At 34.6% G+C, this 24,858-nt stretch overlaps 2 protein-coding genes across 2 annotated transcripts; both read right to left on the bottom strand.

Moving 5' to 3' along the window:
* Positions 1-502: 502 nt before the first annotated feature.
* LOC146139195 (large ribosomal subunit protein uL10-like) lies at positions 503-7,722 on the bottom strand. Its single transcript, XM_083391361.1, has 8 exons — positions 7,673-7,722; positions 6,225-6,323; positions 5,189-5,364; positions 4,392-4,479; positions 3,709-3,855; positions 2,958-3,066; positions 1,992-2,209; positions 503-728 (listed from the first exon to the last, which is right to left on the bottom strand). Exons 2-8 carry the CDS (start codon positions 6,276-6,278, stop codon positions 582-584), a joined length of 939 nt encoding a protein of 312 aa, XP_083247487.1. The 5' UTR covers positions 6,279-6,323; positions 7,673-7,722; the 3' UTR covers positions 503-581.
* Positions 7,723-8,129: 407 nt separating this feature from the next.
* On the bottom strand, positions 8,130-24,599 carry LOC146139194 (methionine--tRNA ligase, cytoplasmic-like). Its single transcript, XM_083393008.1, has 22 exons — positions 24,458-24,599; positions 23,869-23,932; positions 23,161-23,347; positions 22,391-22,564; positions 21,916-22,017; positions 20,960-21,054; positions 20,341-20,457; positions 19,125-19,230; positions 18,037-18,134; positions 17,583-17,687; positions 17,012-17,108; positions 16,431-16,505; positions 15,583-15,753; positions 14,986-15,078; positions 14,419-14,539; positions 13,966-14,049; positions 13,277-13,406; positions 12,722-12,853; positions 12,160-12,264; positions 11,393-11,582; positions 10,632-10,826; positions 8,130-10,023 (listed from the first exon to the last, which is right to left on the bottom strand). Exons 1-22 carry the CDS (start codon positions 24,552-24,554, stop codon positions 9,862-9,864), a joined length of 2,700 nt encoding a protein of 899 aa, XP_083249134.1. The 5' UTR covers positions 24,555-24,599; the 3' UTR covers positions 8,130-9,861.
* Positions 24,600-24,858: the final 259 nt, after the last annotated feature.

Here is a 24,858-nt window from a genome sequence, read left to right as displayed (position 1 = left end):
TCTAGACTCGCAAAATAATACTGATAAAAATTGTTTGACCGCCAATGTACAGCAGCAAATTCTTCGATGTATTTTACTGGTAAAAATAAATTGTTACACTTCAAAGTCTCTCAAAACTTAATCGCGACAACATAGATATCAGAACTAAATTAAACGAACAAACACACTACAAGAGAAATTGCGTAAATGACCTTCCAAGTAAATCATGCCAGGCCTTTATAATTCTGCCGCACTTTTCTCAAATTTAAATTACCCTGCACAAAAAATCTTCGCCTTGTATTCTACTGCAGCCGCCAAACCTTCAGTTTAAGCAAACAAATTCTTACTAGAAAAAAGCTATAACCACTGTTCGAAGAGTTTACAGATCATCTGTTTTAAGTGATTTGGTTGGTCGGGTAAGCGAGCCTACAAGACTTTCGTTTTGTTTCCACGAAAACTACAGCAGTTATGCTGAAAAATTGAATCGGTTAGGTGGTGTATAACAGAAGAACACACACAAATCTACGGGTTTTCGTTTATTTTGCGGGCACCATCCCTACTTTACATTATGCAAAGAGGTAGGGTGAACAACAAAATGGCGCTTAGTCGAAGAGACCAAAACCCATGTCATCGTCAGATTCCTCTTCCGATTCTTCCTTTGGCTTTTCCTCTTCCTTCCCAGCTTCTGCTGCTGCGGCAACAGGTGCAGCGGAAGCGAAGGCAGAAGGGTCGGCAAGGTAGGCCTTCATCTGTGAAACGGGAAGAGTTGCATTAGCTTAATTAAAAAGGCGGATACATTTAGGATACTTAACGTTTTTAAACACCAATCAATTCAGGCAACCTTTTTAGAATTGCTTTACAAACCATTCTATTTATACAGTTAATTGATAACGTTCAGTAAAACATTTTCCGTGTTTACGCATCCCTAGGAACAGTTCTTGCACCCACTGGTAAACCCTGTTTTACAAGCTGCGCTATTGCACTAAATGTGTTCGGAGTTTTAATGGCTGGGAAGTAAACCATAATGTAATTGCCTACAGGAATAAAGCCACTTTTGTAACAACATTTTCACAGGATTGAAAGGATCTACAATGGTCACTTTTAGGACTGATGTTAGGGGAAGTAAACCATAATGTAATTGCCTACAGGAATAGAGCCACTTTTGTAACAACATTTTCACAGGATTGAAAGGATCTACAATGGTCACTTTTAGGACTGATGTTAGGGGAAGTAAACCATAATGTAATTGCCTACAGGAATAAAGCCACTTTTGTAACAACATTTTCACAGGATTGAAAGGATCTACAATGGTCACTTTTAGGACTGATGTTAGGGGAAGTAAACCATAATGTAATTGCCTACAGGAATAAAGCCACTTTTGTAACAACATTTTCACAGGATTGAAAGGATCTACAATGGTCACTTTTAGGACTGATGTTAGGGGAAGTAAACCATAATGTAATTGCCTACAGGAATAGAGCCACTTTTGTAACATTTTCACAGGAATGGTCACTTTTAGGACTGATGTTAGGGGACTCAGAGTGAACTTTAAAATATTTTTCTATTGCAAATCAGCGTTAAGTCTGTTGAAATCTTATTTGCTGTCCTGGCAGACAGGATTCACCTCTCACAATTCAGTGAAGATGAGTTTTAAAGCCAGGTTCATTTGATCTCACCACCCCGACAAGGTTGGCACTCCAACGGACAAATGAAGTGTCATGGTTAAAGGGGGTTTGCATAGAGTTGCTGACTAAAATATTAGATGTTTATGGTAGAGCAAAATGTAGATATTAGTGTTGCATATTAAGAGAAAGGGTTGCCACACAACTTCTTTGCAATTTTTGCAAGGTTTGAAAACAATACCAATTGGTTTAAAAAAATAGGTTTTGCATTGGCACTCTTTCAAAAGATAGGTTTTCAGACCATCAGTTCAAATAGTTTTTGGAAACCCTGGCCTGTTTTAACAGTTTATAATCATGTATAAAAATAAAGTTATAACAGTACAAAAATACCTTTTCTGCTTCTGGGAAAGTGATGTCGGTTTCGGCAGCCACAGCAAGAATATTCTTGAAACCATTGATGATTGAATGTGGCACCGAAGCGACGGTTGGGTAGCCGATGGAGAGGCACACCGAGGCCACGTTTCTCACTCCAGTGATGAACTTCATGCGAATGTCGTCATCGGTGATGTCCAGAATTTCGGGGCTGAAGCAGGTTCCGGAATCATAAACTAAAAAATTAAGGACAAATCTAAGTTTCATTTTATTTAAGGGTAAACCACTAAAAACATAGCGATTTATTATATACAGAAGTGAAGTTCAATGAATATTTTTTTTTAAATACATGTCTCAAAGACAGCTATGTGCTTCAAAAGTATAACAAAAACCTTAGAAACGAGTTGTGTAAAGGTCAAATATGTATATTGTATAAAGTAAAAAAAATTCTAAGCTTTAAAAAATAATGTAAACAAAATCAAGATGTAGATTGCAGAAATGTAAAATTTGTTAAATAAAATGGCTTTCCAACTTCAATGTAAGGCAGCCTTTTTTGTATCCTATTTTATAACTGTAGCACAATGAACTTCCATCCCAGAAATAATTCAGGCATGGCTTGGTATTTCACTTGCATATGTTCTTTCATTTATGCGAATGCCAAGCAACATGGAAAAGATGCCAGGCAATTAGAGAAATGAGTGCTAAATTTAAAGAGTTAACATAATCTTTGCTAAATACAGATACCTTAGAGCAGTGTTTGTTCACACCTAGGGGGACAAGCATATAATATTTTAAATATTAGCTGGACTCAATTTCTGGTTTTAATAGGACATCCCTTAACAAAAAAAAATTTTGTGGAAAAAGGGGTGGGGCCAACAAAAAGTGTTAAGGGGCCCACAAGTAAAAAAAGGTTTTAAAACCCCCATACTAAAATCGCGTAATATCTAGGTTTAATTTCCTCAAACAGTATGTTAAGTTATGTACCTTGTTGAAGTTCAAGACCATAGAAGAATGGAGAGATCTTCAACATGTTGAGTAGAGTGGCATCGGAAGCTCCGACCTTGTCTCCAACTTTGATCAGATGGACATTGCTCTAAAAATAACAAGGAAAATAATGATGAAGGCATCCCGTGTAGTGCAGAGCAGGCGCTTCAAACTTTTACGATTTCGAACCACTTCAACGGTCTGTACTGCCATGCACGCCATAACTAATTTGATCGAATCATATTTTTTCTATCTTTTTGACAGGATCTGTGTTTTTAAGATTGTAACGGTACAAAACAACAAAGATAGTCACGCAATAAAGGAAGGAATGAGTCCTGGAAAAGCTTATACAGGGAATATTTGTAGCCTAGTCGCATAGCTTCAGACATTAAAATAACAGTAGGAAAAGCTCTTTTAAGTATACTATACCTGGTTGCAACTGTAGCACAGTTATGGAGGGAAAAATATCACTGAAACTAGAGATCTTTCTAAATCATTTTAATTATTTGTGGCACAATGAACTTCCACCCCCAAAACATTTCAGGCGTGGCTTGGTATTTCATTTGCGTTTGTTCTTTCACTTTTACACAATTCTAGCACCACAAAAGATGCAAGTCTTCTGGAAAAATGAGAACTAAAAAAAATTTAACTATTTCATTTTATGGGACTCCTAATCAAATATTTGGCGTCTCTAGATCATTGCATGTTTATAACCAAAACACTTCATATTCCTGACAAATCATTAACCTACAATAATTTCAATGGTTCCTCTTGAGATCTTGGTTGGAATGGACAAAGCTTGGAAGAAAGAAGTTTTTTCTGGTCCCAGGCCGGTGTTCTGGGCGGGAACAATTACGTCGACAGGGGCGATGGCGTTAGCACGAGCGGGGGCTTTTACCTGGGGTAAAAAGAAAACCATTACAACTGCTATTTGTAAAATAAAAGAATCTTAAACATATTTTCGGTTTCTTTTCTTGCTAATGTTTTTAGCATTTGTTGGGTCTAAAAAGGGTTTTCGTTTATGTTAGCTGTATGTATAGAATTAAGAAAATTTAGTAATACCGAAATTCCAACTTTAAATGTAGAAAACCTATTGGGAGTATAAATATATTCTTGACTTTGTTCAGACTGTTCTTTAGAACGTTTTTGTATCAACTACAACTTCACACACTGGTGGGTTCCGCCATTTCTAGCGCCAGTGCTAATGTCAAGTTGTATCTGTGCAGTTGAACAATCATCATAACTCTTGTCAAGATAAAACACCAAATTCGCATTAGAATAACATTTTTGTAGTACAAACAATATTTAAATGTAGTAGCGTAGAGCTTGCTGTTATTGTAGTAAAGTAAAAACGGGTTGCAGAACATAAAAAAATACTTCCTGTTTTCTGTAAAAAAATACGCAAAGACCACACAGGGAAGTTTGAATGCTTACCTTGTTGGCAAGAAGGAGATCTCTGATGTCAATGAGTTCTTCGTTGGTGAAACACAAACCAATGTTGCCACGAATGTGAGGAAGAAGCCTGAAATATTAAACACTAGTAAAAATCTAAAAGTTAATGCGTTAGTTTCATTATTAAGTTGTGTTAAGATTAGTATTTAATTCTATAATGTTGATAAAAATATTTCTCAAAATCTAGCTGTAAATTTCGATCAAGAAGTTTGGCAGCATGTTAAAACCCTTTCAAATTAATCTTCTGGCAAGTTCCATTTGTATATTTTCAAGTTCTTTTTGACTTAAAAAAACAAAACAAAGCCACTCCCGCATTCCGTAAAAGTTTTTAAGAACCATAATTTTAAAGGTATAAATATATTCTTGACTTTGTTCAGACTGTTCTTTAGAACGTTTTGTATCAACTACAACTTCACACACTGGTGGGTTCCGCCATTTCTAGCGCCAGTGCTAATGTCAAGTTGTATCTGTGCAGTTGAACAATCATCATTACTTGTCAAGTTTGGTAAACACTATAGAAAAATGATTTAACCAAAAGTCAATAAAATGTTAGGACCCAGGACTCAAATTTAACATATCATTTGGTTAGTTTAGTAGCATGCCATGCTTCAAACAAACAAAATCACTTGTGCCAAAGTAAAATTAAATGCCATGGATTTTTGTGATTGACCCGAAAAGCGAACAAAAACTTACAGAGAAAGATTATGGCTTTTAATCAGGCATGTAATCGAGTCAAAGCAACCTTCAATAAACTGGAGATGCTACACAAAATTCCTCACTTTTCCAGGTCTGGGTTGTTGCTCATGTAACCACGGATAGCTTTCCTCATCATTGTGTTCTTTCCCATCAAGATGGTGGCACGTCCCCTCATTGATGCACGGATCTGCTGCATCTGCTTCGAGCTGACATTGTCGGCCCCGACAATAAGGCACCTGGGAAACTCTTCCAAGAGTTCCTGCAAAGTGGTTCAGAATGAACAAATTGGAAGGCAATCTCAGGAAAGTTTTAGATTATTGTAACAGGGTTAGGACTTTCGACAAATTAGGCACCTTGTAATTCTTACAACAGTTGCTGCAGTGGTTGAGAATGAACAAATTGAAAGTCAATCTTTGGTATGTTTTAGATTGGCATTATAGACTAAAAGGTTGTTGTTTTACTACTGAAGGTATTGGTTTATTAATCTGAAACCAAATTATTTTGTTAAAACTTCAACGGTTGGTCAATTTTTTCATGAAATATGCTGACTTTCCTTTTTATGTATAGCAGTGGTCGGGAAACCTTTTCACCAAAAGGAGCTATATAATACTTTTTTAACTCATCGCACAAAGCGCCGAAAATTTGCTGTGTGTTAAAAAAGGAAAAATAGCGTAAAGTTAGGTAAGAGATCATGGCTGCGTGCAGTTTTATTTGATATCATGCTGAGAAATGATCAAAAGAGCCAAAGGTTCCCGACCCCCCTGAATTATTGAATTAATTGGTAGGATTAGAAGGCATGCACCATTTTTGGCGAATTTTGTTTGGTTTACATCTGGCCCAAATCTCAAGTGCAAATTTTAATTTCAAGGTCAACCCTACTAAGTCAAACACCCAAATTAATTAAGCCCCCCATTTTCAGCAAAATGTCATTTAACAATTAAAATAAAAGTTCCGAAATTTTTTGTTACATTTAGCAAACAAAAAAGGAAAAACTCTCTAAAGTTAAAAAAAAGAATTAAACAGGTTAACTAGTTTGTTAAATACACTTATGTTTTAACATTAAGCAGTTTCTGGCAATAAATGAAATATTTAAGTTGCTATTATTAAAAATCATCTTACCGCGAGTTTAATAAAGTATTGGGCTTTCCATGTTTTCTTGTCTTCCCTAGGCATCTTGTAGTGCGTAAGGATTACCGGGCGGATAGTTTAAAGACTTTTCTGAAATCAGAAATAAAATTGATTAAAGGGTTTGCAAGAAGCTAAACATTAAGTCAAATCCACTACAAAACGCAAACTATCTCTATCTTACGAAGTTCATAAAATGTCAGCCTCCAAGAAAGGCAATACCAATACTGTAATAATTTCAATTAAAAAATTATTTCACAGGACACATAAAATATTGGGACAAAAGGGGCTGTAGTAAGGTACCTTCGAAAGTTTCTTTACTGATAAAATTTTGCATATTTACGAACAGGCTAAATTGCTAAAGCAATTGAAAAGATATTATTATGTTTTTTAAATGGATATACACGTTTTAACACAGGGAAAATAGATTTTTTAAACATTATTTACAGTCTGTTTTAACTTTTAAAGAGTTTGCTGTCCTGGCAGACAGGATTCACCTCTCACAATTCAGTGAAGGTGAGTTTTAAAGCCAGGTTCATTTGATCTCACCACCCCGACAAGGTTGGCACTCCAACGGACAAATGAAGTGTCATGGTTAAAGGGGGTTGAAATGATTACACTAGCGACCTTTTTTCACACGAAATCTTAATGCTAACGTTTTGTTAAGTTATTAATAATAAACATAATATTACTTGAATTTACTCACACCCAAACAATGTGTTGTGGTATGCGGCATTTGAAGAAAGATTTTTTTTTTATTAATTTTTATGTACATAAGTAAAAGAGCGCCAACATTTTCTTAAAATGCCCACATGTCAAATAGAGATGCCCGAAAAACGATATTTTGAGTAAATCTTAATCCAAATGACAACATGGTGCTGATCTAGAGTCCTATCACATTTATTTTAACATCAACAAAACGAGTTGGTAAAGTTGAGATTGCAAGGTAGGCCTAGATATGCAAGAATAAATATAACAATAATACTTAACTTGACCAACCTAAACTCTCACCCTAACCCAAATAATGTTAGCATTATAAACCCAGACAAAATGTGGTAGGATTCTAGACCAGCGCCCAAACATTTTCTCAAGTTACCCACATGACAAATAGGGACGTTTGAATCTTTACATTTCATCTGCGGACATCTTGTTAAGTTTCTGACTTTTAAATTCGAAGGCTGTGTGCCACAGAACAAAGTTTCAACAGCACCATGGAGTAAATATTTATAAACATGGCGTAGGTCACATAATTAAAGTGTAACATGTTTTTGAGTGAATCTACTTGGGAGATCAAACGCTTGATTTACTACTACAACTGAATGAAATAACCTCCCGGATTACCAACCAGGTTAAAATTTACAATTAGGCCTAACTAGAACTATTTAATAAAGTAAAGAAATACGTTAATTCGTGCAGATTTAACAAGATAAAACACAACCCACCGTAGAATGTGGAAAGCAGCAAAGAGAGAGAGAGAAAAATATTTTCAACGTGTTTTAATGACTTTTACTCATAACGATTCAAGAGTTGTTCAAAGATTGCCATTCTTGTTTAGTCGTTATTCATTTCATAGCATAAAATCTATTAACTGCGTTACATTTTCGAACAAATTAACTGAACTATACGCATTAATCTAATTTAACATCTACACAAGTTGTCAACCTAAACTTGGTTAAAACTTTACTAATATGGTACCGCAACAAATTAAAAATAAAATGATTCAAGCAGCATTCGTTAATTTCAAGTTAACTGACTTATTTGTCAGTAACAAGATCTGAGAAAACGCGTTTTATTAGATCTACAAAAATTCAACCACTTCTTTTATCAGACATCTTGTAACATGAAACAACAATTTATGATATGTAGTAGTTATTTATTTTCATTAAACTTTGACTCAACACCAACACCACAAACACATTAGGGACGAAGGTAATATATATCAAGCAACTGCTTAATTCTTTTTTGCTGTACTCACAATATCGCAACGTTTGCAAACCTTAAAAAGCAGACAAACTAATAATCATAACAAAGAACGAACAAGGAGCAAAATAGTACGGTGAAAAGATTTCAAAAACTCACGAAGATCAAGCAAGCACATAAAATTGCAAACTCTTAATAAATCTATAATTCCAGTGGTTAACACGTTATTAGCCAGAATGCCATATGGATTTTAATGTCTGAGGTGTAGCCTACTTAAATTCATTTTGATAAGATGCTAAAAAAAATATTGTGCTTTTCAAAAAATGAACAAAACGTAAACTTTCTGGTTGAAAAAGAAACTGACCGATTCCTAAACGAACCATGATATTTCCTATTTAAAATGTTACCGAGATAAATAATCCATTTGCAGGAACATCTTAATATTTAACTTCTATAAGAAAGGTTTGTTCTGTTACCAAGAGAAACGGAAGTTTTTGTTTTTGATTAATTCTGTTGAAACACGAATGTTCGGGTATATTTAATTGTTTACAAGAAATAGAAAACACATGTTTTTTTAGATCAGCATCTTGCAAATAACAACAACCTTAAGAAAACAAACGGGAGGTAACTTTACACGTAAGAGAATATTGCGCGAACTTCAAAAGCAGCAATTATTGGGAACAAATTTAGTAAAGTATGGCATTGCAGTGCAAAGTACGATAAACAAACGTTTGGATATGGAGCGAGTAAAATGACGAAATGTATTAAGAATAGACATATATGTGTTAGGAATATTTTTCTTTTTTTTTTCTGTTTAATATGACCTTGCAAATTACTTTAATATCATTTTAAATACATTTTTTTAAATATCATTAAACTTGACAAGAGTTTTGCCGTCGGGAAAAGATGGCCTATATATTTATGCCTTTTTCAAAATCGCACCTATATTATAGAAAAACAAAATACCTATTGCGTAAATACAAGCCCAAAAAAGTAACTTGGAAGCCCAAAAAATAAAACAAAATATTCTTTGGGGTGCCGAAAGGTTTAAAATACTTTGTTTAATAAATTGAGAATGGTCAAGTTGTTGACTGTCTTTTACGTTCAAATTTATGCATAAATGGATGATTTTAGTAAAACCAATTTTATCGAAGCGATGTTTCTTGAAAACGTTTTGTCGGATGAGCACGAAAATAAACAGATAGTGAAGCGAAATGTACAAGGAGATAGTTTTTATGGGAATATGCATTAGGTTCACATTGTTTTCCGATACTGATACTTAACATTACAGGCAAAACTACCCCTTTAGATCTGATACCTATTCACGTCATTAGTATCACAAAATTAGTAAATTGATTAAAATCAAAACTTTCCTAGAAAAAATTTTCAGGTTTTTAAGCCAAAATTTGCCCAGCTATAAAAGGCGAACGTACAACTCTTCCAATTTTACTTAATTTTGTTTTTTAAGCAAAAAAAGATGACGTTGAAATGTTAATCCATGTAAAAAATTCATAAAGAGATTTGTATCGGAACCCCATACAAGATAACAGACAAATAAAGCTGTCGGAACAAAATTTTTGATGGCGAAAGGGTTGAATATTTTTTTCACAGGTCTCTTTGTAAAGCGAAGTTTTGGGATATAGGGAGACGACAAATAACCGCGTCAAGAACACGCATGACATTCATAAATCTAAATTTCTTTATTTGTAATTTATTTCTTGCTTTTCTTCTTGGACTTTTTGCTTGGTTTTGCGTTCACATCCTCCCCCTTAAGAATCGCCAGTTTCTTCTTCAGTTCCAGAAGTTTCGCAACCTCGCGGTCAATGTCGCTCTTCTCACCTTTATTCGTCTTCAGTGACCTCACAACGTCGCCCTGTGACGTCATAATAGAGAAAGTTTTTAGTTATTGTTTAAATTCCACAAAAGCTCTTTAACTGATGACTTTTACCCGGTTTTACGTTATTTTTACACCATTTTTCATTTTCCTAAAACATGGTTATTAATATAGTTTATAAACACGAATGTTGTCATATGCAAAGCTAACCTAAATTAAATTTCAAAATTAAACGACCATTTTACAAAGTTCACGATATTTTTTATTCATTTGTTTCATAATAATTAGGTCAAGCGCCATACAAATTTTTATATCCGGTCCGCGATCTTTTCAGTTATCCTGCCCTTTATGAAAAAAGGGTAAACCCTTCTTAAACATACACACGTTTTTTGTCCACAAAAATAACGTTGACAGAGACAGGGTTTTTTTTAAGGTTTGGTTTGGGTGACCGCTAAGTAGTTTTAAGAGACCGCAAGTGTTTCATTTAAATACCAAAGAATAGCCATATTTGCTTAAACGAATTATTTATTATTTTTTGTGAAACCGCTGGAGAAATTTGGGGGACCGTTTCGGTCCCCCAAAACACCTTAAAAAAGACACTGGACAGAGATACTACCTCGTCCTAACGTTTTTTATAATAGTTTTACCTGCTTAGCGACTTCGGCTTCCAAACCTGCGGCGTCTCCAGTCGCATCGACCGCTCGTTTGGCTGCTGCGTTGGTCGGTTGTACATCGGGAGCTGGCGCGGCGTTCTGTGGGCTTTCGGTGCTCTGTTTCCCGCCAAACTTCGCTTTGTACCCGGCCATCTCAGCTTCGTCCAGTTTGCGAAATAGCGGAGCGGGCTGGAGGTTAAAAACAGTTGTAGAGGTTAAATTTGGCGTATCGTTAAATATGACTTCTTTTTTAATTTGTTTACGAAATTTAGGGTGCTCAATACTCATTGATAGAACTTTTAACAAATACTTGCAGATAAGAATGTTCGATAATATCGGATCGGAGTTGAAACGTGGTACCAAATGGTGGTATCGGTATTCGTCCGATACTAGGGTGTTATTGGCGTCGATTTGATATCAAATAAATTTAAATATTTACACCATAGTTTGTAATCTAACGAAACGTTTTTGAAAGGGATTTTGTTTGAAAAAAAATAGCCAACAATAACAATCAAAAGTATCTTGCTCTTATCGCTAAATCAATTATATTAGCTTAAAAAGTAGAAAATATTGAATTTACAAGATTTTGCTTATTTTCCTAATTGACAAAAGGGACGAGACCATTTAGATATCAGATAAGACGGCCTTAATTTTTCAAAAACACTATCGAGGTATCAGTATCGGACAGAAAACGAAAGGACATCCACACTCATCAACCAGTATAAAATCCTGAGAAAAAAAAGTTTTTTTCTTACTTCGTTTATCCGATGACCGGTGGGTAGCATCTGTGTTAAGCGAGGCGTGTCGCCGAGGACGTTGACCCCGGGTGGCGCGTTCATCTGACCTTGAATAACCCCGCTGGTGACGGGCATATAGGGCTGGACCAACACAGAGAGGAGACAAGATAAGTTGGAGGCAACGCAAGTAACTGTGGCAGCTCGAATCCTGGAAAAGATATTTTTCTTCAGCACTTGTTTGTTTCACTGGTTTAGGCGGTTACCTTGGAAAAAGCTGGGATGACTTTTTTTAAATTGCTAACTTTTAGTATTTCCTTTTTACAAAACGTTTTCATACAATCGAATCCTTGAAGTTAAAGTTTAAAAGGAGGAGTAGCTTTGATGCTAATTTAGGCGGTTAACTTGGAAGAGGCTGGGATTACTTTCGTAAGAATTGCTATTTTTAAGGTTCCTTGCTTACCTAGTTTTCATAGATTTTTTGCATTTGTGATTAGGGGTTTCTGATACAATCGGATCGGATCGGGGTCGATAACCGATTTCAAGTGGTAGTATCGCTACTTGTCCGATACCAAAATAATGAAGAAATTTCGGCTTTAATTTGCGATACATACAATGTTTTGACCTAAAAAGGTTAATTTATCCTAAAATAATAATAAATGAACCCAATTTTAGGTGGCGACCCATGGGTTTGGAAACACTGCAGTAACGTCGGGTTCGGAACGGGTAGTTTTCTCGATTTTTGTCAAATAAAATCGATTAAAGAAGTTTTCCTGCTGGTTTCTTACTTGTCATTCTCGTCTCCCTTTATTTTCTTCCAGGGCTGGTTTTCCTGCAAATATTGGTTTCCAAGCCGAGAAATGGTCAGAACCCGCTTCAGGTTGTCACGAAGTCTGCGACAAAATGACGTCAGTTTTGTGGAATGGTAGTTAATAAGACGTTTTTAATGGCCAGTTTACACATAGTCATTAGTGGGTAAAACTAACAATACACTGAGTCAAACTAACAATGGCTGACTGATTTCGGTAGCCTTTTGAAAGAAGGCATCTTGTACTATAAATTGGGTGTTATCGTTGGCCAGTACGACTTTAGAGTGACTCGATCGGAGAATTCACATTGCGTAAATGCACGTTTCAGTTGTAAAAACCGAAACAACATTCTTTTTTTTTCGAAAAAAGGTTTAAGGTTCAAGGTCCATTAAGAGTCAAATTTGAATTTGTTGCTGGACGATTTTTTAAGTTTAATTTCTAGTTTACGGAGGTATATATAAAACGAAAATTTTTATTTACATGTTGCTTGGCAGAATAAGCCTCCTTCACGATTGCTTTTATTAAAATATATTTTTTATACCTTATCGATTTCATGTCTTCCACGTAGGCCTTCAGTTCACGGTTGACTAAGCACATGAGCTCAAGGTCAACCGAGGTCAGTTGGCATTCGGGGACTTTTCCGTCGTACATGTTCTTCACGAACTTGAGCGACCTGGGAAAATTTAACAAAGTTCGTAAAACACCTTATTAAAATAAAAATAAAAAGTTAAGTTTGAACTTAATCACAGAACACCAGCTATGAACAATAAAAAAGGAAAAGAAAAACGCAATAATACGAATACGATGATATCTGAAAACCAAACAGCGGGATTTTTTTTGAAATTATACGCGAAACATTGACCATAGTGAATAATGATATTTCATTAGGTTAAACCCTAAACAGTGTTTTTTCTAACTTTTGATGATGAAAATGAATGCAGATATATTCGAAACATTCCAAATCTGACCTACTTTTGTACGGGCTTTGATATTTCCTGAGTAAACCTCCAACCATTATGCTCCAAACTACTTTTTAAAGATTTTTAAGTTTAACCCAATTATTAAGGTGACCCTACAATCAGTTATGTATACTGACCTGTTGATAAAGTTTCCAAGGTTGTTCAGCAACTCCGAGTTGTTTTTCGTCAGGAAGTCGCTCCAACTGAACTGCGTATCCTGACCTTCAGGGCGCATGAAGAGAAGGTAGAAGCGCCAAATATCCGGGTCTAGAGAGTATTGCAATAAGTTTGTCGTGTAGTTCCAGAAAACTCATAAAAAATAAATATTTTTGTATATTAAATTCTAGTGATCACCGATTTCTAAATATATAAACGCCTTTGTTTTAAAAAACATGGCGCGATTGAGCTACTTCGAAAGACTATAACACCATAATATTATTTTTACCTGGTTATTATTGTTGTTTTCTATTTTTCATTTGGTTTTCTATAGTTACCACGAATTTATCCTGTCTAGATCTTTAGAGATTTGTGCACTATGTACGGATCTGTAATCTAGTTAAAAATGAATTTTAAAACTAAATAGGTCGAGTGAATCGACATCATCTTGATTAAGAGGTTTCAATAGGAACTTGTATCACAACCAGTCATTGATTAGTGTGTATCAAAACGTCTTTGATAATGTTTTCTTACTATAGCTAAAACGAGTGGAAATTAATTCAGTATCGTATCGGACGACTACCGATACTATCACCTAGCGTCGGACATCGGCTCCGATCCGATATTATCGACTTCCTTGACCTTAAAGGTAGTTGTACTTCAAACTTACCGATGTCGGTTGATCCGGCTTGGTCTCCAAACACACCGATTCCACGACTTTTGGAAAACTTTGCGTCTTCGTAGTTGAGGTATTCTGCGGGTTCAAGGGTCAGAGGTTAAGTCAGCGGGTCAAGTTTTAACTGAAATAAAAGCGGGTTTTGGGGCAGTACACCATCGGACTTTAGAAAGGTACAAAAAAAGTAAAATTGAGATGGTTATCTTCTATTTAAAAGTGTGATAATCTTTTATGCTCTTTAAGCCAAAATTCTAAACAGAATTGTCGTTTTCTTTGTCTCATGCTACTCTGTTGCACTGCAGATATTCTGCTCGGAAATGCCAATTTAAATTTCTCTCAATCTACCACTTTATTTAAGGCCGTGCATCACTTTTTGCTTGCACCCCATACATACCTATTTATGACAGTTAGAAAATTTATAAAAGTTAGAAAGCAGTGTTTTTTTACCTGTAGCGTTGAGATGACTGAGTGTTGTGTAGTTGTCGTCTGCTCCAAGCAAAGTACAGGGAAACACAACGCTATGGAAGGGTACGTTGTCCTTCGCCATAAAGTTAAACATCTCCACGTTCTAGACAAAAAACGTTTCTTGTTTAAACCTAATTGTGAGTACGTTTTTTTTTCACAGTTGGTGGTATTTTATCACAACACAAAGATATTCATCGCCACGTTCTTGTTGAAAATACTTACTATTATATTTTATTCAAATTTACATTTTTTCAAAATTAAAAAAACTTTTATAAAATTTTCACATAAAATCAACATTTTTAGAAGAAAACAATTTCGTTTTTATCGATCTTAGTAAAAGTGTTATTGACAACTCTTTTTCAGCTAGCTTTATAATATTTTATGTGGTGCAAACTGTTTTTTTATGTATGTTCTCTTTTAAGCAAACAATATCACACTTGCCGTTCATATTTTTAAACCATAAATCAGGTATTTTTCATCAAAGTCTATACCTTTTTTCAAAACAGCTGAAACAACGGGTCTTTAGTTTACTTTTATTATGCTTTTTACCTTGGGGTTTTTCCACCATTGAGCCCAGTCTTTTGTGTAGTTCGCTGTGATGGAAATGTAGCCAATAGGGGCATCGAACCACACGTAGAACACCTAGGCACGTAATCTTGAAAAGTTACCAAGCGAAACAGTTTAACGTAGTAAGAACATCAATGCCCATACAGAAGTAGGTAGCATTTCAAACTATTCGAATAACTCTTTATTCCTTTTCAACAAAAGTTTTACGTTTCCAATACCATGTGATGTTGAAAATGAATAAAGAAATAGTCAAAACTTTCATAAAATTCTACCTATACTTCTGTATGGGCTTTGAAATTCATTCTGGCGTTTATGACAACGTTTTCATAAGAATTCTTCAGATAAAAAAGGGAGGGCGGGCGTTTATGACATTATGACAAACAGCTATGAAGTAAAGTAAAACAAATACAGCTGAATATCTGCTAAAGGCATAAAACAATGTAACTATAATATTGCAAAATTGAAACCAAAACAACCCCATTATGACGTCACACCCAGTACGCATTCAAAAATATTCAAACAAAAACAACACGACTTACGGGGGCGCGAAAGTTTAGTGACGTCACAAAATTTACCCACCTTGTCAGTGAAGCCCTCCAGGGGCACGGGGGTTCCCCACTTGAGGTCACGTGTGATGCACCGGGGTTTTATTCCGTCCCTCAGCCAAGCTTCGGTGATGGTTTTGGCGTTGGAAGACCAGCCCTGGCCCTCAAATGACTTTGCTAGGGTCTCGCGTAGTTTGGGTTCCAGCTGGTTTGCAAAATAAAATGATCTGTTTTTACTGATATTTTTACCTTTAAGGATTTTTTAGCAGTTAAATTTTTTTTTAGAAGTATCTTAGGGGGTTCGATTTTGCGGTAAAGTAAAAGTTTTAATTCAAGAGAAATAAATGTATTTTCAAAACAAAAACTAGGTTTTAGGCGTGGCAAAAATTAAACAAAAAAAAAATAAGGTTTTTACTTGACAAAATAGGTTTGAAGTCAATATAATTAAAATGTTGGAAGACCAACCCCGGCCCTCGAACGACTTGGCCAGGGCCTCGCCGCTCGCGTAATTTGCGTTCCAGCTGATTTGAAAAAGATGACGTATTTTAGTAATTTTAAGGATTTTTGAAGCAGTGAGTTTTTTTTTTGTTTTTTTAAAGGTATTTTAAGAAGATGGATTTTGTGGTAAAAAAGAAACGTTTTAGTTTCATAAAAATGTAACTACATTTTTTATGGAAAAATAAGGTGTTAGCTTGACAAAATAGGTTTATAGTCAATATAATCCAAATGTTGGAAGATCAACCCTGGCCCTCGAATGACTTGACCAGTGTCTGGGGTAGTTTGGGTTCAAGGTGGTTTGGAAAAACAAAGTATGTTGTTTTTTAATCTTTTTCAGATTTTCTTTTTCAGAAAGAAAACAGACTTATATGCAGTACGCTTCACCTTTGACAAGTCGATAAATAGATGCTCCGAGTTTCGTACCGAAGGAGTGTCAGAGCACATTTTGCACTTAGGCTTCTGCAAGAAAGTCGCAAGCAAAGTGTTAGTTTTAGGTTTAACTTTGTAGTAGTTGCCCCCATTCTGCAAACCCCTTTTACAAAAATTGGTTTTGGAAAGTAGAACGGGATACGTTACATTGTATCAGCGTTTCGAAAACACCTAATTGACTTTTATCAGGCGTTAAAGGGTTTATATTCTTCGAAAAAAAAATGCCTTAATTTACAACCACAAGGTCGACAATTACTTCTGTAAACTTGGACAATTTAAGCTCAAAAGTCTTCTTTAGACTTACTATAAAAAAGCGAACCTTGTAAGTTAAGAAACAAACACAATTGTAGATTTCAGAAATGGGTGTATCAAAAGTATAAAGATTAAATTCCCGGTATATTTTGACCTTAAAAGTGTTGTCCAACTCACTTTAAGCTCGATTTCAATATTAAGCTACATTACAGATCCGTGCGTAGTGTACATAAAGAAGAATTTGCTTTTTACATGTCCCTGAGTAATATGGCTTATCAACTCACTTTGAGCTCTGTAGCGTTGATGAGCTTCCCACATTTGTCGCACTGGTCGCCTCTCGCGTCCTCATAATTGCAAAGTGGGCAAGTTCCCTCGACAAATCTGACATGAAACAGAACAAATCACATAAAGTACAAGCGTGACTTTGTAAGATGAATAGACAAGCTTTTTACAGAAAATCGCTATACTCTTAGAGAAAATACTTCAAAAGAAGCCAATTTGACTACTGAACAAAAAGGTTGACCCCTGCAATCATGCTTAACCTAAAAGTGGACAAGCCCCCCAACAAATCTGGAATGAAACACAACAAATCACGTAAAGTACGAGCGTGACTTTGTAAAGGTTCAGCGTGTATTTAGGTAATAAGCCACTTTCAGGCACATGAACTCAATTCTTAAAAATAAAAAAATTGCACCAGTTTCTTCAGTTTTCTGGCTGATTCTTCGGCCGACATAGTCGTCAAGCCGCCAGCATTCTACTGTTGAACACATATGTGTGTCTATATTTTATATCAGTGACCTTTATACAACTTCCCTGGAATAAAAAAATCATAATTAACCAAAAAGCCTCACTCACCGATCAGCGAGGAACCGATCGCACTTGGGACAATGTAGTTGCTCGACTGTCTGCTGCTCCAAGTGGCCGTTCTTGTGCAAACGCCAGAAAATGTCCTGGGCGATTCTGGTGAAATTAAAGACTTCTTTATCGATCGGAAACTTTATACTAATTATTTTCGAGAAAGTACTTTGGGCTTTAAGTAAGAGAGCTGTCAACTTTTATTGTGAATTTTATTCTATAATTTTTTGGCAATTTTATTTTTTTTTAACTTTCTATAAAATTTTATGATAGGTTTTATTGCTATCTTTTTTCTGTTTGTAAGACGTAAGAATATCAAAGCCCGTACAGAAAGGTGGAATTTTCGAAACGTTCAAAATGCTACCAACTTCTGTATGGGCTTCGATATGCTTATTGAGTCTTACTACAACCTCCAACCATTATGCTCCAACCATTTGCAATAGTTTCCACTTACTCTGTCTGCTGTTGGGTTGTTGTGCGACCAAAGTGGTCAAAGTCGATCTTAAACCAGTCGTAGACCTCGCTGTGTAGCTTGTTGTACTTGTCGCAGATCTGTAATGGTTTCAGGAAAAGTTATCGCATAGCGATTAACATGAACAGTGTTAAGTTGTCTAAACCGTTTTAGCTTTCTTTGTATCGCATGTCGTTCTCTTTATGTGTTGAGCTTTTTATGTGTTGGTTTTTGCTCTTAGTTTGTCTTTCATTTGTGTTGCAGTAAGACTCAACATTTGTACTTGGTTAGCCTTTTTTTAGTTACTTACCTATATTAATATTATAACTTATACACATTTTCTTTTTATATAACATTGCTGTTTTGTATTTCAAATTAAGTTGCTGTGGTATACGTTTTGCAGTTATAACAGATAAAAACTATATTATGAATTATACGTAAAAACTATTTTTTTTAATTTCATATTCAGTTTTGCTAATTTTATTGGAAACTTTGTGCAACAACGCAAAAACGTTAGCTAATGGATGTCACGTTATTTGTGTGGTTAACAATCATTTTGATTTGGCTGGCAAAAACGCCCTTGAATTTTGAAAATTCGGCGACCAAATCCCCGTATGGCGTGCTGAGCCTGTGCGACATGCGACATGCGTTAATTAGTCGTGACAAACAGTGGTTGTCGTGAGTTGGAACTTCGCCAAATGCTGGTTTTACAGAAAGGATGCAGCTACTTTTCGACTTGCTTGATCGATGATTTATGTAGCGTTGCCATCAGTGCGATGTTCTCGGTAATGCGTTAAAATATCACCAAATTAATTGTTTTCAGAAAAGTGGAAAAAGCATTACTGTTCAAAAAAACGAGAAACGAAGCTTCTTATTTTTAATGATAATAATATATATTACACCTTTATCTAAGTATTTCAGTGTGTTAAAAAAAAAATGCTATAGTTAGCAGAAAAAAATGCTATAGACATCACAAGGCACCCTAAAGAAGTATTAAAGTCAATCTACTTATTTTAAACATGACAAACGTGGATACAGCGTGTCAATTTTTATGTGGAGCCCACCCACACCAATGAAAAATAATAACAAACCTCTTGAGGAGTCACACCCTCCTGGGCAGCTTTGGTCTCAGTGGCCGTTCCGTATTCGTCTGTGCCGCTGATATACAAAGTGTTCCACTGGCGCAGACGACAGTACCTGTGACATAGTGCAGTGCTTCTTAAATTTTTTTAGCTTTGTTCACCCCTAGCATCTATCCCAAGATTTCATTCACCCTTGTCTCATGATATGATAAAACTATCTCGTGTATATATAACAGCACAAAATGAGGTTGTTTCGATTTTTGTTAAAATCAACTCAAGCTAAGTTTTACCATTGCAAATCTACAATTTCTCGGGTCCAGAAATATGAAGCTTCAAAACCACAAACTACAGTCACGAAATTTTTGTACTTAAACACTCAGTGCAAACCAACTTCACTATTACAATAAGTGAAAAAACACATCAAAAAACACCAGTTCAGTAGTCGATTTACTGCAGGGCTATCATCCATTGCTGACGGTTCACCCTTATTCACCCCTTTTGGTTGGTTCACCCCTGCAAAAATTTGATTTACCCTGGGGTGAACCATTTACCATTTTAAGAAACACTGACATAGTATATCCTGCTTGTATCAAACGGAAATCAACTGTTCATCTCTGATTACACAGGAAATTATGTGTCAAACCAGATTCTCCCAAATATTTTACAAATTACTTAGTTTTTGTTAAATAGATTGGCCCACTGTGTTTCAAGTGTTTATTTTATCAACATGCAATCCACAAAATCGTGCATCTTACAATTTTAACGGCAAAAAACATATTAACGTAGTCAATTTATTTTTTTTAATTCAGAAAATATAGGCCTGTCATAGTATTGTGTTTTTTCATGCTTCGTAAATATGTTTATTTTGCCTTTATCTTTGTAGATTGACTTTGTTTACTTTTTCCAAACGGAAGTTTAAATGAAAAAATAAATTTATACAGAGAAATGTTTTGCTTTCTTTTTGTAGCGAAGCAGTTTTTCTTAGATTATTCAGTGATTTAACTTCTTTTTTTTTAAACAAAAAACTACAGTCTTGTAAAAACTAAAAAAATTTAATTTTACTAAATATTATATTGTCGACCTACACCTGGAAACAATGATTTGCGTCTACTTCGGTCTTATTATCATCACTGCTGTTCGGTAGAGTATTTTAAAATGTGAAATACGGCAAGGTTTTTTTTTTTTTTTTCTTTTTTTTTTTCTACAATTTTTAACATAAGTTTACCTTGAAAATACGTCAGCACTGAGCACACACCCAATGATATTTCCAAGATGAGGAACGTTGTTAACATATGGCAAGGCACTGGTGATTAAAACGTTCCGTTCGTTTTCCTTGGGAAGACTGAAGAAGAAACAATATAACAATATGACAAATGACAACTTAAACATTCGGTTGTCTTACAAAAACCCTTGAATTTATCTATTCATGGATCAGGACAAAATCTCGCTCCACCTTCTATAAGTGAGGTTTGGATATATTCCAGTCACGTTAACTGATGATGATACAAGTTCCCAATGGAACATCTTTATCAGGATGCTGTTGATTTACTTGACCTATTTGGCTTTCAATATTAAGCTATATTACAGGCAAATATACCAGATCAACCTTATTGTTAAGAAACTCATTTTTCATTTTTGTATTTATTTTGTAATATACTTGGTTAAACAAATAAGTTGGTTGCAAGCATTAACCCTTTGAATTTAGATAAATTGGTCTCCCGAGGGTTTTATATTTTGTAGTTTTTTGAGTAATGTAATAGAAACCTATTTGGATTACGCATTCCTTATCACGTTACATAACAGGTCGGTGCATTGACGACTATAAACATAATGTTGACACTGACATTGGATGTTCTCTTTTTTTTGGCGAAGGTCTGGCAGTGGAATTCCATGCAGATCTAGTGGCCTCTAACTCTTCGGGGGAAATTTTAACTTCAACCTGGAAATAAAATCACGATCCATATTTTAAACTTTTAGAAATCAGATAGGAGTTCAGCTTTGAAGTACATAAGGTTTAGCAACGAAGGTGACCGACCATTTACAAAAAAAATTGCCTAAAATATATATATCTTTCAAAAAATATATCAAAAAAATATTAATTAAAAAAAAATAGCTTTTTAAAAAAAAACATTTACAAGCAAACACCAGATGCAGTGTGGTAATAAAAGTATTCTAGAGTGATATTTCATGCAATCCATTTAAGTTTTGCTACATCAAAAATGCTAATATTATATGTTCTTCTTCTGAATGCCTGTCTTGAATATTAGACCATTATTATATAGAAAACAGTTGGTTTAGAGCAGAGGTCACTAAGCTAAATTTCGCGGGCCAAATCCGGCCCTAAAGTTAATTTTACTGACCAATAGCATGTTTTCCAAATGTAAAACTAAATAATGACCAACTTCTAAACTGAACAACAATTTTATAAAGTTGACTACACTTTTTGTTGTATAGTTATTTACATTTTCTTTGTTTAACGATATTGAAGTTAACAAACATCGCCACAAAACGATATATAAGAAGTGACTCGTATAGAGTGATACCTAACAAGTCTACTCTTCAAAAAGAGCCATGACTCGACCGCCAGTTATCTAGCCTAGGGATGGGGTATTAATATTCGCTTAAAAAAATTCAAATTGCACTGAAAAGCAAAAGCCTTATTACTCGAGTATTAACAAAGATTTTCAGTCAAAATTTTTACACATTACTTTATGGGACATAACTTATCTAGCAATCAGACTTTTATATAAAATTTATTAATAAAGCCACTCCTTGCATTTTGCGAGTGCTTAATACATACCTTAACAGTAGTATTAGCATCTTCAGTTTGTTTAGTTACAATGGCTGATAGCGGCAAAACAGTTGGCTTTGAGGTAGATTTGGGTAACAAAGCAAAGTAACTCTGCAATGAAAAAATTTATTGAATTTAACATAAAACTATCTTTGTAAGCATATCCAGTCGATGAAAATTGAGCATTTTTGGAAGATTTGTTAACATGTCCGAAAAAAGCCTTTGACAGATTAACTGAGTTGATTAATGATGCAAGCAAGGCGAGCTAGAAAACCAACCACATGGTTGTATAATTATTGGAACTTTCTCGTGTATTATCTCAATGCAGGCAAGTGCTTTTCTAGCCTTGCCTTGCTTGCATTATGACCGACCGATTCAGTTTGTCTGTTATTATTAAAATGGTAATAGTATCGTGTAAAAACAAAGAAAAAATATTTTTATAAATAATAGTTTTTCACAAATCACAAAATCAATATGGACCAACCTGAAACTTGCCATCCGTCTTGGACTCCACAAGTTTAGAAGCTTTTTTGAAACTGTCTTTGCTTGTAAACGCATTGTGCCAGGCAGAAAGCTTTGGGAACTTTTCACTAAACTCTAATGCTGATTGCACAACAGGATGCAAGGAGCTTAATATTAAACAGCTCGCAAGGTTGTTCTGCATATAAATAAAAAAAAAATAAAAAAATTGTGGATCAAGATTTACACTTTCAGTTTTAACAGTAAAAAGAGATAAACCTCAGTATTTTGATAAAAACATTACTTTCCAAGTTTTTCAATATTTTTTCTTTGCGATCCAGTTTTATCAACTTTTTATGTGACCGCCATTGGAATATTAAAATATAAGAAAAGAAACCATCTATACACATGCAATTTAATGCTAGTGTTGAATTTGTATTAACTAATTCTATTAGTAAACATGAATGTTACGTCACAAAAATGCGGCAATGTACCAATCTAATAGAAAACTAAAACACTCATAAAAAGTACTGCAAGGATAATTCTTGCCTATATTGTATATTTGTAGTCCAACTAAATTAATGTACACATGTAGTTGGTGATTTATTAAAACATCATAGCCATAACATATCACAAAAACAATATATTTTTTTATTTTCTGACATTTCTTTTATTTTCGTTATTGCACTTATTGATGTTGTTTCCATGAAAACTTTAATTTTGGAATATAAGTTATTAAACCAAATTTTAATTAAAAAAAACTAACTACGTAACAGTTGCATAAAGAGTATTTACCTCTTTCAGTTTGTCAACAAAAGATTCAAGGTCAGACATGACTTTCACGAAGGTCTTATCTTGAGCCAGCGACTTGCTACCCGAACAAAATTGGGCCACCAACTTGCGAAGACAAACCAACTCCCATTCCAGCAAGCCAGCTTCAAAACCACTCACTTCTTTTCTCTTGGCCATCTCAAAAACACACCTAAATTTCAGTGTTATATGTTAAACTTGTATTTACAAAATTGTACTCTAAAGACCCGACTGCACTCAATAATTTGTTGCCGCCAAAATTTTATGTCAAAATTTGTTTTGAATGGGATCCTGTGACCAAATTGGACGATGTATAGGCAAAAAGGTATGTCATGGCGTGATTTTGGGAAAGCATTATATGCCAACATCTTTGTACTGGAATACAATCGGGTTCTAAGATAGCTCTAAAATAGGACTCAAGTGGTGGCTTTTGGCATGTTATCAAAGGGCAACTAGTCAAGCTTTTAAATCATCTACGGGTGTCATTAAAGCATTTGCTTGTTTTTTTTCATTTATTATTAACTTCAATCAGGAAAAATACCTGTTCATAAACACCTCTTCAAGTTATACTGTTGTGTCATATATATAGGCTTTGGTAATTTTATCTATTAAAATTGATTTCCTAAACAAGCACTCAAGTATAGAAATAAATATGGTTAGTAAGTTTAGAGTTTGTAGATTAGCTTCATTTACCTGAGAGCAGCATTTGACGAGAATAAGGAGTCTCCATTTTTAAAGGTGACATTTAAAGTAGACCCTTTGCAAATAAAAAAATACAAATTATACAGTTGATTTGTGTTTAATTTACACATTACAAATAGGGTCCCCAAAACAGTTAATTGCAACATGCAAACAAAAGTGTTTATTATATGCAGAAAACTCTCCATTTAGTTAAAATGCGCCGACCCTAAAAGTTACAGATTTAAATCTACATTTTGTTTCGGCTTGGTTTGATAAAAGTTGCTGTACAGTGAAGATTATGACAACAAATATGCCTGGCGCTGATTTATAATCTATTACATTTTTGTCCGGGCATTTACATTGCTAACAATATTTGGGTTAGGGTGAGAGTTAGCGTTTGGGTGGGTGAAGTATTATTATTATATTTGTTCTTTCAGATTTATTTTTCCTTGCAGTTTTAATTTTGAAAACTCGTTTTGTTTCTGTAAACAAAAAGTGGTAGGATTCTTGACCAGTGCCAACAAGGAAACTAACATAGTTTATTGCATGCAACTGAAATTTTTTAGTTGCAGAATTAACTATTTATTACTAAATCACTTACCTTCACAAAACTTTGCATCAATTTTTGATTCATAGCAAGCAACTAAAACCTTAAGAGTTTCTGGACTTTTGGGCCCAACAACATTCACTACTTGCATGATAATTAACTTAAGTTACTTGACTTTTTTGAAAAAGCACTAAAAACTAATAAGCACTATAAATTATTTTTCATATAAAGTACCAATTTTAATTGAATGACAACGCTAAAAAAGTCACGAATTGGAATTGGCAATGCTTAAAAACAAAAATACCGTTATTCCGTTTTTCAGCATTGTTACTAATTAAGATTGGTATGCCACGGTAGTATGAACAAATTTACAAAATGTATGGAGTTTTGTCCGAAAAAAATGTATTATTTAAGTTAATTTGTAGAGTTAAATACTTCTTTTAAATTATTAAAGG

Source organism: Ascidiella aspersa, chromosome 6 (genome assembly GCF_963924565.1).
Source record: "Ascidiella aspersa chromosome 6, kaAscAspe10.2, whole genome shotgun sequence".
In the NCBI taxonomy this organism is placed as follows: Eukaryota; Metazoa; Chordata; class Ascidiacea; order Phlebobranchia; family Ascidiidae; genus Ascidiella; species Ascidiella aspersa.
The sequence above is the reverse complement of the archived record's forward strand: the minus strand, read 5'-3'. Positions and strand labels throughout refer to the sequence as shown.

Excerpts from the sequence above, each read along its gene's own strand:
- LOC146139194 (XM_083393008.1), bottom strand. The coding sequence starts at position 24,554 with ATGCAAGTAGTGAATGTTGTTGGGCCCAAAAGTCCAGAAACTCTTAAG. Across the intron at positions 15,754-16,430 it reads TATTTATCGACTTGTCAAAG|CTGGAACCCAAACTACGCGA; the intron begins GTGAAGCGTACT and ends TTTGCAAACCAG. Across the intron at positions 15,079-15,582 it reads TGGAGGGCTTCACTGACAAG|GTGTTCTACGTGTGGTTCGA; the intron begins GTGGGTAAATTT and ends TTACGTGCCTAG.
- LOC146139195 (XM_083391361.1), bottom strand. The coding sequence starts at position 6,278 with ATGCCTAGGGAAGACAAGAAAACATGGAAAGCCCAATACTTTATTAAA. Across the intron at positions 2,210-2,957 it reads TGGTCTTGAACTTCAACAAG|TTTATGATTCCGGAACCTGC; the intron begins GTACATAACTTA and ends TTAATTTTTTAG. Across the intron at positions 729-1,991 it reads CTTTCCCAGAAGCAGAAAAG|ATGAAGGCCTACCTTGCCGA; the intron begins GTATTTTTGTAC and ends CCCGTTTCACAG.